This window comes from Taudactylus pleione, unplaced genomic scaffold (assembly GCF_031769625.1).
Source record: "Taudactylus pleione unplaced genomic scaffold, aTauple2 ptg000218l, whole genome shotgun sequence".
In the NCBI taxonomy this organism is placed as follows: domain Eukaryota; kingdom Metazoa; phylum Chordata; class Amphibia; order Anura; family Myobatrachidae; genus Taudactylus; species Taudactylus pleione.
Window position 1 is genome coordinate 7,714,502 of NW_028284620.1, and position 12,272 is coordinate 7,726,773.

At 41.7% G+C, this 12,272-nt stretch overlaps 1 protein-coding gene across 7 annotated transcripts in view; it reads left to right on the forward strand.

The window, feature by feature from the left end:
• PCM1 (pericentriolar material 1) overlaps positions 1-12,272 on the forward strand; it is a 225,883-nt gene that overhangs the window by 44,314 nt on the left and 169,297 nt on the right. For 6 of the 7 annotated variants that reach the window (XM_088478763.1, XM_088478762.1, XM_088478760.1 and 3 more), the window contains exons 2-6: positions 7,263-7,393; positions 8,264-8,506; positions 8,692-8,964; positions 11,801-11,971; positions 12,096-12,209. In XM_088478763.1, the coding sequence (XP_088334889.1) occupies positions 7,298-7,393; positions 8,264-8,506; positions 8,692-8,964; positions 11,801-11,971; positions 12,096-12,209 (897 nt within the window). In that variant the 5' untranslated portion in view covers positions 7,263-7,297. The remainder of the gene's footprint in view (positions 1-7,262; positions 7,394-8,263; positions 8,507-8,691; positions 8,965-11,800; positions 11,972-12,095; positions 12,210-12,272) is intronic. The other variant, XM_088478766.1, reaches the window with a different exon arrangement.

A 12,272-nucleotide genomic window follows, 5' to 3' on the forward strand; every position in this document is an offset into this window, starting at 1 on the left:
GCCGCAAACTAACGACGCATGTATAAATACGTCACGAAATCACATAGAATTTCTGGATGATTTCATGCTGGAAGCAGAGACATGGCTTCAAACCAGGGAAACAATGGTCAAAATTGCGGCGGTAAGGCCTTCATGCATTTTGTGTCAATGAGTATTTTAAAACATAATATTGTGCAAGTTGTGAAGTGGCTAAATCTGCATATTTACCCAAATAGGTGAGGAGGATGACATGGAAGAGACTGCTGGCCCCAGTCAACCCGCCAAAGCTGCAAAAAAAAAAAGGCAGCCACATTTCACAAGCAAGGAGATGGAGGTTTTGATCCAGAAGTGCGTTGACATCCTGCCCCAGGCAGCCAGGAATATGAGCCAAAGCCAGAAGTGGAGAATGTGGGAGGAGGTCGCCGTTGCTGTCAATAGGGTGGGTGATTATGTCCGTCTAGCCCGGGATGTCAAACGGCGGTAAGTAAACACTTTCCCATCCTATAAACAAACCCCATTGTTAAAAAAAGGATAATGGTTCCAAATTCATTCCACAGATGGGCAGACTTCAAATATCGTCTAAAGCAAAAACTTGCCGACAGGGCTAGGCATGCAAGGGGGACAGGTGGGGGTCCCACCCCTGTGTCATTGGAGTTGACAGACTTAGAAGAGATGGCACAGGGGTGTGTGCAGGCTGTGGAGGTGTTTGGCGTGTCCAACATGGATACGGACATGCCAGACTTTGCGGCTCCTCATGTTGGCCAAGGTAAGTCTTGTGATGTCACCATCTCAGAAATGCTATTGTGCCAATATGTAGATTCTAATGTGAGTCTTTTCTCCAATTTCCTAACAGAGACAGAGGCGGATGAGTCTGCTCCAGAGGGGAGCCTTGGCCGCAGAATTTCTGCTGACTCTGCAGGGGAGGAACCAGTACATCCGGCTGAGGACCCTGCAGAAGCCAGTCCAGGGCGTGCCCCCTCGCAGGCAGTGGGCCTCCTCACAGAACTCAATTTTAAATCGGATTGCCATACGGAGATTCTGCAGAGGATGGACGCCAGTCTGCTACGGGTGGCTGAGGCCCTGGAGCAAAATGCTGCGGCCAACGTGACCATTGCTCAGGCCCTGGCGGAAAATACCAGGGCCAACATCCGCATCGCCGATGCCCTGGAGCAGCTCGTTCGCCAGCACATGGTGGAGCCGACCTCCCTTCCTGCCGGAACATCCAGATCCTCCACCTCTGGCACAACATCAGGCAATCCTCCAAATGTGCCTAGCCCTGTGCCTAGTCCAGAGGCCACAACATCTGCCTCTGGACAGGCCAGCCCGATGGCATCCCGGACCCGGTCTGGCGCCCACCCTCACCCAGCCAAACGGGCGAGAAAACGGTGACAGCAATGGCGACTTTTCCCACTTTCCTTCTGTGCTTGGCTCATATTCCTTTCTGGTCAAAACTTCCCTCTCCTTTCTTGTGAAATGTTTTTAAATTTTGTATTTACGATTATGTTAGTAGTTATGTTTTTTTTTTTTTTAGATCAAATATCTTGGCCACAAAAAAAGGCAATACAATATTATGCCAATTTGTTTGTGTGTAAACAATAAATTAAAAAAAAAAAACAGACATTGTATTGTGACATTATTGTACAAATGGGTTACATTTAATCCTGGCCTTAAACGCAAAAACTGACCCTCTTTTGTTAAAAAAAAGGCCTCTTTAAGGAACGTTTAAAAAATCACATAGCGATGCAAATTCCACAGTAAACCAAAAAAAAGGGGAGCTAATTAAAAGATGATGACATTATTTTTACAATAGGCCATAACCACCAAATTGTGGCCAAAATAAAAGCCCAAAAATGTACGCTAATTGATTATGTAATCATGACATTAGCAGCTCTGATTTCCACCTGCGTACGCTTTTGTGCTATCCCAATAAACTGCTTTCCAAACACATACCAAGCCGGATTTCAATCCAACACTAATTACTTTACTGACCAGCCACGATTAATCGCAGCACCATCGTGGAGTCCCGGGACGGAGGAGAAGGCCATCGCCAATGTGGTCGAGTAATCCTGACCCTAAGCTGTGCGAGCATTTTGAAGGGAAAGCGGATGTTTCAGTGACGTATGAGACGGTCCGAACACATTTGACGTTCGCATCTGCTAATGTATGTACGCCCCAAAAACGCTTCGCCACGCCTGCGTTTTGTCATCTCCACCCCCGTCAACACCCAAAAACGCCCTGTTCAGTCAATCACATATGACATGTCACTTCCTGTACGCTATTTTAGGAACGAGAGAAAAAAAGCTTGCAATCTGCCGTACGCGCATGCGCGGTGTAACACCGACGCATGCGCGGTTAGTCAACATCGGAACGCAACGAGCGTACTGTTGTTAACGTGCGGCTCTGAATGAGGGCCAAAGTTCCTATCCGGATCAGACCCGGAATTTTGCCGGCGCTGACTCGGGATATTCCCGAGTCAGCGCCGCTCACACCGCAGTCGGGTCTGCATAGATCCGGCTTTTGCGGAGTGAAAGTGGTCGCTTGGAGATGACGTCATCTCCAAGCGCCACTGAAGCCGGACCAATCGGCCGGCTAGCAGCGCACTCCAGGTCATCGTGACCCGGAGTGTGCTGTTCTCACAGCAGGGTTTCACGGGCTACGTCCGTGTCAAACCCTGCTAGTTACCTGGGTTGGATTGCCGGGTCACTCGACCCGGCGATCCAACTCTCTCCCCTTTTACACCAGGGAGCTGCCCGGGTTCTAGCTCCGGTACTCAACACACACTAGGAGCCGTATTAAATTTGAGCTGAGCCGCTATACTTTTCCGCGTCCCGGACTTTTCGCCTGTTTTGGAGGTGGAACAGTATTGCGCGCGTGCCCGCTTTACCCCGTATTCAATTTGAAAGTACGCGAAAACGGGACCCGGCGAAGCTTCAATAGGCGGAAAGTACTGTCAGATTTAGGGAAATCAGCCTGACACCCCCCAAATGATGCTCTGACATGGGGGTTAGCTATGGTACCCCCCAATTTGGTTTGCTGAAGATATTTGGTCTTTTTAAACTGGCTTAATAGCTGCTAAATAGCGTTTTTCTATACGTGGTGCAGAATATTATTCAGGAGTATTTTTTCTAGAAAATAAGTTATCCCAGCAAATTTGGGGTACTTGAAAATGGGGGCCACCATATTTAAAAGTTGCCAAAGTAAAGTTGAAAAATCCACCTGCCGCAAGCAGGTGGATTCAATCAAAAAAACACTTGGGGCATATTTGGGGACTCCCCCAGAGTCAAATTTGCTAGTTTTTAACTTTGAACCCCAACATTTTTTTTCGCCTCCTTTTTCAAAGTAATTTTTTGGGGTGTCCTTAATTTTTTACAGAGTTTACCTTTGGGGACTGTCTGAAGGATGCAGGGGGGTTCCCGCAACGTTGCACCCCAAAACCCCATTTCTGCACTTTTTTCGGCTATTACATTGCATTGACTTTCCGCCTAGGCGGAAAGCCTTTCAAATTGAATATGGAGTAAAGTCAAAACAGGCGAAAATGACGTCATCGGCGAAAAAGTATCGCGGATACGGACTTTTTGCCTCAAATTGAATACGGGCCTAGATTGGGATGTAATAAATTCTAAGATAAACAAATTGTGAGAGGGGAGTATACCATCACAGATTGACGTTAGAAATTTATTGTCATTTGTAGTAATGGCTGCTATTATAAAAGTCAGTGGCAAACGCAGGATTTCCTGAGGGGGGTTTGCAAATGCTTAATTTTAGAGTGAGTGTGGCCTGTCAATGAAGAGGGCAGAATTCGTACTTAATCGGCTTTAATATGCGTCATACAAAGTGTATTGTGTGTATTAATTCCAGCATATACAGGAACAGTGATTACAATAAGCCATTAGATGTGTCAGTAGGGCCATCCTGCCTGAGCTGAATGTATTTATTTTAGATGTGGGCACCATTCTAGACTATTGGAGCAAGCCCGGGAGCCTGGAGGAGCAGCAGAAGAACCTAGCACTGCCCTGGACATATATGTACATATTGGGCTCTATAGCAGTGCATCTCTAACAGTGCATGTTTTCCAGATCTTCTAGTTGGTGCACAGGTTATTTATTACTGGCTGATACTTATAAAAAGATCCACGAGTGGTGCTAATTATTTCATTTGTGATACTGAGAAGAACATGCAGCACTAGTAACAATCTATTATATTACTATTTCTACTGTGGTCATGGTGGGCTGGAGAGGGGGGTTTCCAGGCAGATGGAACCCCCCCCCTGCATTTGCCTATGAAAGTAGTGGTAATTTACCTAAAACAGTTTTTCAAAGCTGTGCTTTTGCAATCAGCCTAACAGCATCTGATGGGAACAGTAGTGGCAATTTACCTGCAATTCAGAGAAAGAAAAGTCACATCAGTCTTTGCATGGTGTGCATATGGCTAATAAGATCTCTTGCATAACTCCGTCTTGGTTATTAGATTATAAGTGCAATTATAATGTAACACTTTTAATTTATCACTGACTATAGTAGCCTATGGCTATACAGCATAACTGATCTGTAATAAGAATAGCTATTACAATACAATACAATACAAAGTTTATAGGGGTTTTTTTTTTTTCCTCTCAGAAACCGAAACTCCACAAATCTGTCATAATCTATGTATCACTATGTACTATTAAATTGATATCTGTAACATGGGAAACTATTTTGCTTCTTAGTTTGTTTTAAATCTGTAGCTAAAAGCAAAATTGTTTTGGTGAATAAAATGTAAATGTTTTTTAATTTAAAATTTTTCCTCCTTGTTAATTAAAAAAAAAAAAATTTCTGCTAAATGTTGAATTTATTTGGGCAGCACACAGTAGGTGACAGGCAACTTTTGGGAGACAAGTGTGATCCATTTTACAAGCGATGGAGGAGTGGGCTGAGCGATATTGGTGCTTTTGGCCTTGGCGTAAGGATCTTTCATGTGGTACAGAAGTGTAATGATGAACCGCGAAACCTAACTGTAGGTTGTAGGGGACTACCAATAGTTTATTATGTGATCGGGTAAGGATTGCACTAAACTAAGAGAAAATAAGAGCACGTATGCGTTCTAGGTATCCAGGGATACACTGTGGGTATATTATGATTTGTACAGATATGTCCTTACACATCTTTGCTGCAGTCGCGCTAAAAGCCCCTCTCGGCGCGTCAGGTCCCATGAGACTCTGCTAGCGCCGGGCGTCTTTTTTTTCTTTCTTTTTGCCTAAAATACGTCTAAGTTGCGATGCGACTGGGACACACCAGCATTATTTGATATGCAACGGTTGTATATACAGTGCATCCTGAAAGTATTCACAGCGCTTCACATTTTCCACATTTTGTTATGTTACAGCCTTATTCCAAAATGGAACAAATTAATTTTTATCCTCAAAATTCTACACACAATACCCCATAATGACAACGTGTAAAAAGTTTTTTTTTTACACTTTTGCAAATTTAATGAAAAAAAACTAAGAAATCACATGTACATAAGTATTCACAGCCTTACTCAATACTTTGTTGATGCACCTTGGCAGCAATTACAGTCTCAAGTCTTTTGAAAATGATGCCACAAGCTTGGCACACCTATCTTTTGGGCAGTTTCGCCCATTCGTCTTTGCAGCACCTCTGGGAAGCGTCGGTGCACAGCCATTTTCAGATCTCTCCAGAGATATTCAATCGGATTCAAGTCTGGGCTCTGGCTAGGCCACTCAAGGACGTTCATGGAGTTGTCCTGAAGCCACTCCTTTGATATCTTGGCTGTGTTCTTAGGGTCGTTGTCCTGCTGAAAGATGAACCGTCGCCCCAGAGCGCTCTGGAGCAGGTTTTTCATCCAGGATGTCTCTGTACATTGCTGCATTCATCTTTCCCTCTATCCTGACTAGTCTCCCAGGTTCCTGCCGCTGAAAAACATCCCCACAGCATGATGCTGCCTCCACCATGCTTCACTGTAGGGATGGTATTGGCCTGGTGATGAGCGGTGCCTGGTTTCCTCCAAACATAACGCCTGGCATTCACACCAAAGAGTTCAATCTTTTGTTTCTCATGGTCTGAGAGTCCTTCAGGTGCATTTTGGCAAGCTCCAGGTGGGCTGCCGTATGCTTTTTACTAAGGAGTGGCTTCTGTCTGGCCACTCTACCATACAGGCCTGATTGGTGGATTGCTGCAGAGATGGTTGTCCTACTGGAAGGTTCTCGTCTCTCCACAGAGGAATGCTGTAGCTCTGACAGGGTGACCATTGGGTTCAAAGTCTCCTCCCTGACTAGGGCCTTTCTCCCACGAACGCTCAGTTTAGCCGGCCAACTCTAGTAGGAAGATTCCTGGTGGTTCCAAACTTCTTCCATTTACGGCTGATGGAGACCACTGTGCTCATTGGGACCTTCAAAGCAGCAGATATTTTTCTGTACCCTTCCTCAGATTTGTGTCTCAAGACAAACCTGTCTTGGAGGTCTACAGACAATTCCTTGGACTTCATGCTTGGTTTGTGCTCTGATATGCACTGTCAAGTGTGGGACCTAATATAGACAGGTGTATGCCTTTCAAAATCATGTCCAATCAACTGAATTTACCACAGGTGGATTCCAATTAAGCTGTAGGAACATCTCAAGGATGATCAGTGGAAACAGGATGCACCCTAGCTCAATTTTGAGCGTCATGGCAAAGGCTGTGAATACTTATTTACATGTTATTTCTTAGTTTTTTATTTTAATTACATTTGCAAAAATATCAAAACTTTTTACACGTTGTCATTATGGATAATGTTTTTAGAATTTTGTGGACAAAAATGAATTTATTCCATTTTGGAATAAGGCTGTAACATAACAAAATGTGGAAAAAGTGAAGCGCTGTGAATACTTTCTGGATGCATTGTATATATGTGTAACTGAGTCCCTGAATTTGCATAAGTGCTACAATGTAGCGGCCGCAGCTTTTTTTTTATTCCCAATTCTGTTGTGGCTCATATACAGACTCTGGTGCACACAGATATACAAGTGTGTATTTTCGGCAAAAAAAAAAAGATACCCGACTCTTTCAGAGTAGCACAGGACCTGGCGGCTCACTCATGCCAGGCAAGTCGTGCTGCATAGCGTATTGAGGCTAGGTGTATGAGGACAATCTGTATATAGTATATATCTTAAAGATATATTGGGGGTATGTGTTAGTTATATCAAAGGTCTGTTTCATAACATTTCATACATTTCGTTTTTCTTGGTATAACAATCTTCCTGTGAAATATGTTAAAACAGATTGTTTTTCCTAATCACTCCACAGATTTCTCTTTTCCCTTCTGAGCACTTGCATACATTATGGCTACTGGAGGAGAAACTCCTGAGGAAGGGGTTATTGATCAGGATCTGCCTAATTGGAGCCATGAGTCTCTTGATGATAGACTAAATAATATGGTACTACTTTTTATATTTTAAAATGATTATTAAACTTTATTTCTAGGGCGCCACAAGTGGTCTGCAGTGTCGTACAGAGGGCAAAACAATAACACAGTGCAGGTTAAAACAGTACAGTACAATACAATAGATAGTTAACAACTAGCACTACAACTCTCAACATGGTCACTGATGTAAGGAATGCAATGGAAATATTAATGTAGAGTCCGGGGGCAGAGAACACAAGGAGGAGGTGCTTTTCTGGTCTGCAAGAAAAGCAGGTAATGAAAACAGGAGGGAGGAGGGCCCTGCTCATGCTTCAGACAGTATAAAGGGAAGGGGGGGGGACAAACTGAAGACATAAGGAAGTTGAACTGATCTAATCACATTTATTAAGGCTCACTCTCACAATAGATAAAGTTGACAAACTTCCATGTGTTTTATTGATGGACAGATGGTATACAAGGCATGGTGGCCTAAATACAATGTAAAAGCTAAATTGTTACTAATTTTAAAGCAAAATATGTGCTGAATATTTTTTGTATCTGGGTATTCTTGTTTTATTTCTAGTTTAAGTAACTGCACAGGCTGACGTCCTATCCAAGTGCCTACTCATTTGTACCCAGTGTATAAACCTAGAAGGGTCCCCTTCACTGGAAGTGCTTTTCAAGCTTTGTTTTGTGAAACCTGCATTGTGGAGCTATAAAATATAAAGACTTCATAAATTGGAAAAGGGGAACAGTTTTGTGAAGGCATGAAGAGATTAAGATGAATTAAAACTGCAGTAAATATTAAGTAAAATACTTCTCCTTATGGATGCAATCAGAAAGTCTGATCTTTAATCCTGACATTGTTAATACATGTAGTTTTTCCCTTTTTATGTATGCTCAGGACTGGAGTGGGCAAAAGAAAGCCAACAGATCATCTGAGAAAAACAAGAAAAAGTTTGGCATGGAATGTGAGACACGACTTACAAATGACATCTCACCTGGGTCCTCCCCGGGTGTTGGGCGTAGGAGGACAAGAACACCACATACGTACCCGCATACCAGATATATGTCACAAATGTCTGTCCCAGAACAAGCAGAATTGGAAAGACTAAAGCAGAAAATCAATTTTGGTGACCTGGATCAGGTGTGCTATATTTATTTTTCATACAATCTAAGCATAAAGCTTTGGAATTCATTTCTTGCATTCCTACTTTATTCTGTATCAAAAAGTTACTTTAGAAATAAAGGTCAGTGCCATTGGGCAGGATTGTATTAGGAACTTCTGTATATATGTTTTAAGTTTATGTATATGTTTTTCTTTTAATATAGAGGAGCATCGGGAGTGATTCCCAGGGCAGAGCAACAGCCGCAAACAATAAGCGGCAGCTTGCTGAGAACCGGAAGCCTTTTAATTTTCTACCACTACAGTTAAACACTAACAAAGATAAGGCGGCTTCTTCAAGCCCACCAAAGAGAGAAACTGGTGTCTCCTCACTACCCAAGGACTTCCTAGCTTCTGCTCTCACTAAAGATTTACTGCAGAATTATCAGGCCTCTATGGAAGAAGATATAAGTGCAGAACCAGTTTTTGACAGCAGCCAGGTACTTTGTCATTATCTCTTATTTTAATAATTACTGGTTTAGTTTGTCATTAACTAAGGTCCTTTAATTTTAAACTTGTTTTAACTTAAGGAAGCCATAGGTTTTATCGGACCTCTGTTTAATTGTACCCAGCTTTACAATTCACTTTTATATATAGGGTTTTGTTAAATGAGACTCTTGAATGGAGGAAATAACAAAAATGGTGATACTTATGCTTTTAGTTTTTAAGTAGTATTTACATTAGGGCACACAACATTGTTTTGCTATACGTACTATGGTATTTTTTTTTTTTTTTTAAGATTGATTGCAACAATATTTTATCCTTTTTTTTTTTTTTTTTTTGTGTGAAAACTTTGCGACCTGTTCTTTATTGTAGTATTGATGGAGGCAAAATGTATGCCTCATACAAAGTTTTGTGACCCTGTGCTCAGTGTGGGGGCAAGTTACAAAGGGACAAATGTCTCAAACCCCCTAGAAGAGGACAGCTGGAGAAGTTGGTCACCGCAAACGATCAGCTTCTACCTATTATTTTGTAACGTGCTAGATAAATGATAGCTAGGTGTAAATTTACTAAGATTCGAGTTTGGTCGAGATTGCAATCTCGGGTGAGTTTAGGCATTTTTTTCAACTCGCAAATTTACTAAAGATAAACTTGGGAGAGATTTCTCTTTTACACTGAAACTCGCCATCAGCCAAACTCAAAAGTATTTTCAATGAAAAAGATACAACTCTGGACTTTACAAAAAATCGTGATTACAGTTACAGGTGTAATTGTAGCAAACTTGCATATAAATAGAAGTTTCAAATAGACCACCTCCTGAGCTGCAAGCTTGGCAGAAACATACACAGATATGTGTATGTTTCTGCACTTAAACTACTTAGTGTTTTTTGTTTGTTTGTTTTTTTTTTAGAAAAACTTTATGTATGTATATGACAAATAATATTGGGGAAAAAAAACTCCTTTATATGTCCCACTTGGGAATTTAGGAGCTACTGTTAGAATGACAAATATGGTACAACGTGGCTTTCTGACCTGTAATTTATTGCTGTCATTAACGTCCAGGTTTTATAATTTGTTTTGTACAGTAGTGTATCCTACAGTATGTGCTCAGGAGGACATGCAAGGTTTGCCGAATCTCTGGTGAACGCTGAATATACCTAAGTGCAATTTGAACAGTTCTTAAGTTGTGACATCTTCATAGATTTAGCGTTAGGGAGCATTTTACATATAGCAGCTACTTGACTGAGGTCATCATGATATAATCTCTAAATGTGCACACTATAGACGATATCGTGCTTGGTAAGCTGAATTGTATTTAGAAGTTACATATTCATCTGTGAACTACAGCAGAAACTTGTAACCGGAATATTAAAGTCTACTGTAACACCAGTGGGGACCAGGAGCTTTTTACTTGGTATAAATTGGTAGACCCTTGCTGCCAAAGGACATAATTCCCCATTCCACCTTTTGGTTGGTAAAAAATTGAGCAGTAGAATCCATGGGGAAGATTGAATTAGCAGCGTAAGACCTCTGCACAGCTTCAGACAGTTTACGGAGTTATGTGACAGAAGGCTGAATTGGCTCACAGCCTATGGCACCGCAAGCTAAATCAGCCTACCATAACTGACCGACACACAAGGCAAAAAGGACCCAGTGACTGTTCCTTATGTTTGCTCAAAGCCAACACACAATTCCCCTGTACTAGGCACATTAAGTAAAGAAATTATTTGAGGTTAGAGTTCTCTAAAGTGTTTTGTTGACAGTTTGGCGTCAAGCTCGTCAGCTAATATACTTAAAACCGTATTCAAATAGGTGCGAAAAGCCATTTTCGGCGATAAAGTATCACGAGTGATTTCAGTTTTCTCCGTATTCAATTCCATAGACTTTTTGCGGGTGCGGAAACTCAATGCAGTGGAACCTGCGAAAAAGTTTCGCCTATGAATAGGTTTAGAAAAAAAGTGCAGAATTGGTGTTTTGGGGTGCAAACCTCGGAAAACCCCCCTGCTCCCTTGGGACAGTCCCCCAAAGATAAACTGCTTCAAAAGTTTTAAAAACACTTTAGATCACCCCAAAAAAGTACTTTATTTGGGGGCAAAAAAGTCTAAAGTTGGGGGACAAATTTAAAAACTAGTGAAATAGACTCCAGGGGGGTCCCCAAGTATGCCCCAGGTGTTTTTAAGTTTGCAGGTGGTTGCAGCAGGTGAATTTTTTTACTTTTTTTTTAAAACTTCACTTTAGCAACTTTAAATTATGCTAGCACCCATTTTCATGTACCCCAAATTTGCTGGGACTACTTATTTTCTGCAAAAAAACCTGCTAAATGCTATTCTTCACCACTTATGCAAAGATGCTAAATAGCAGCTATTGAGAGCATTTAAGTACCCCAAATACCTTCAGCAGGGCTATTCGGGGTATCTATAGTGATCCCCAATGTCAGTGCAACTTTTGGGGGGTGTCAGGCTGGTTTTGCCTGCTTGCTTTTCGCCAGGTCCCGTTTTTGCTGATTTCTAATTGAATACGGGGATAAGTGTGGACGAGTGCTTTACATTTTCGCATTGAAAAGTCTGGCATGCGAAAAGTACGGGACTTTTCGCACCTAATTGAATATGCCGCTTAGTTGATAACCTTATGCGCATAAGCAACTTAATGTGTGATATGGTGAAAGCCTACTGCTACTTTTTATGGCTTAATCTGTGTGTTAAACATTTTGTATTTTTCAAAACCTCTTCCATTGTTCGGTCTGTTCACTATTTCACTCTGTGCCTATCATGAATCGGAGAACACCAAACAATATTTCCTTCATGATAAAGTTGAAATTAATGCATTTCTCTGTAGGTTGTGAGTAAACTTGTACAGATTCGCAACTATATCACCAAGGCCAGTTCCCTGAGAGATGACCTTGTTGAGAAAAACGAGAGGTCTGCAAATGTTGAGCGCTTGTCAAACTTAATTCACCACCTTAAAGCCCAGGAAAAGTGCTACCTAAATTTTCTTCAAAAGTTACTTGTAAGTCTGACCTTTACAGAATGCATGTTACATATGCAGTATATTGTAAATAGACTTGTCATGAAGTTTGTACATTTTCTAAATGGGCCAGTGCTTGATGATTTATACAAATACAATATTTCAGGCTAGCGAAAATGAGGAGGATGTTCGGACTATAGAGTCAGCAGTGGGATCTGGTTCTGTAGCTGAGAGCACATCACTAAACATTGATGTGCAGTCTGAGGCTTCAGATACCACGGTAAGCAGCTTTCCCAATATTATAGATACGTTTAATATGAATCATGTGAGTGGCTTATGTTTA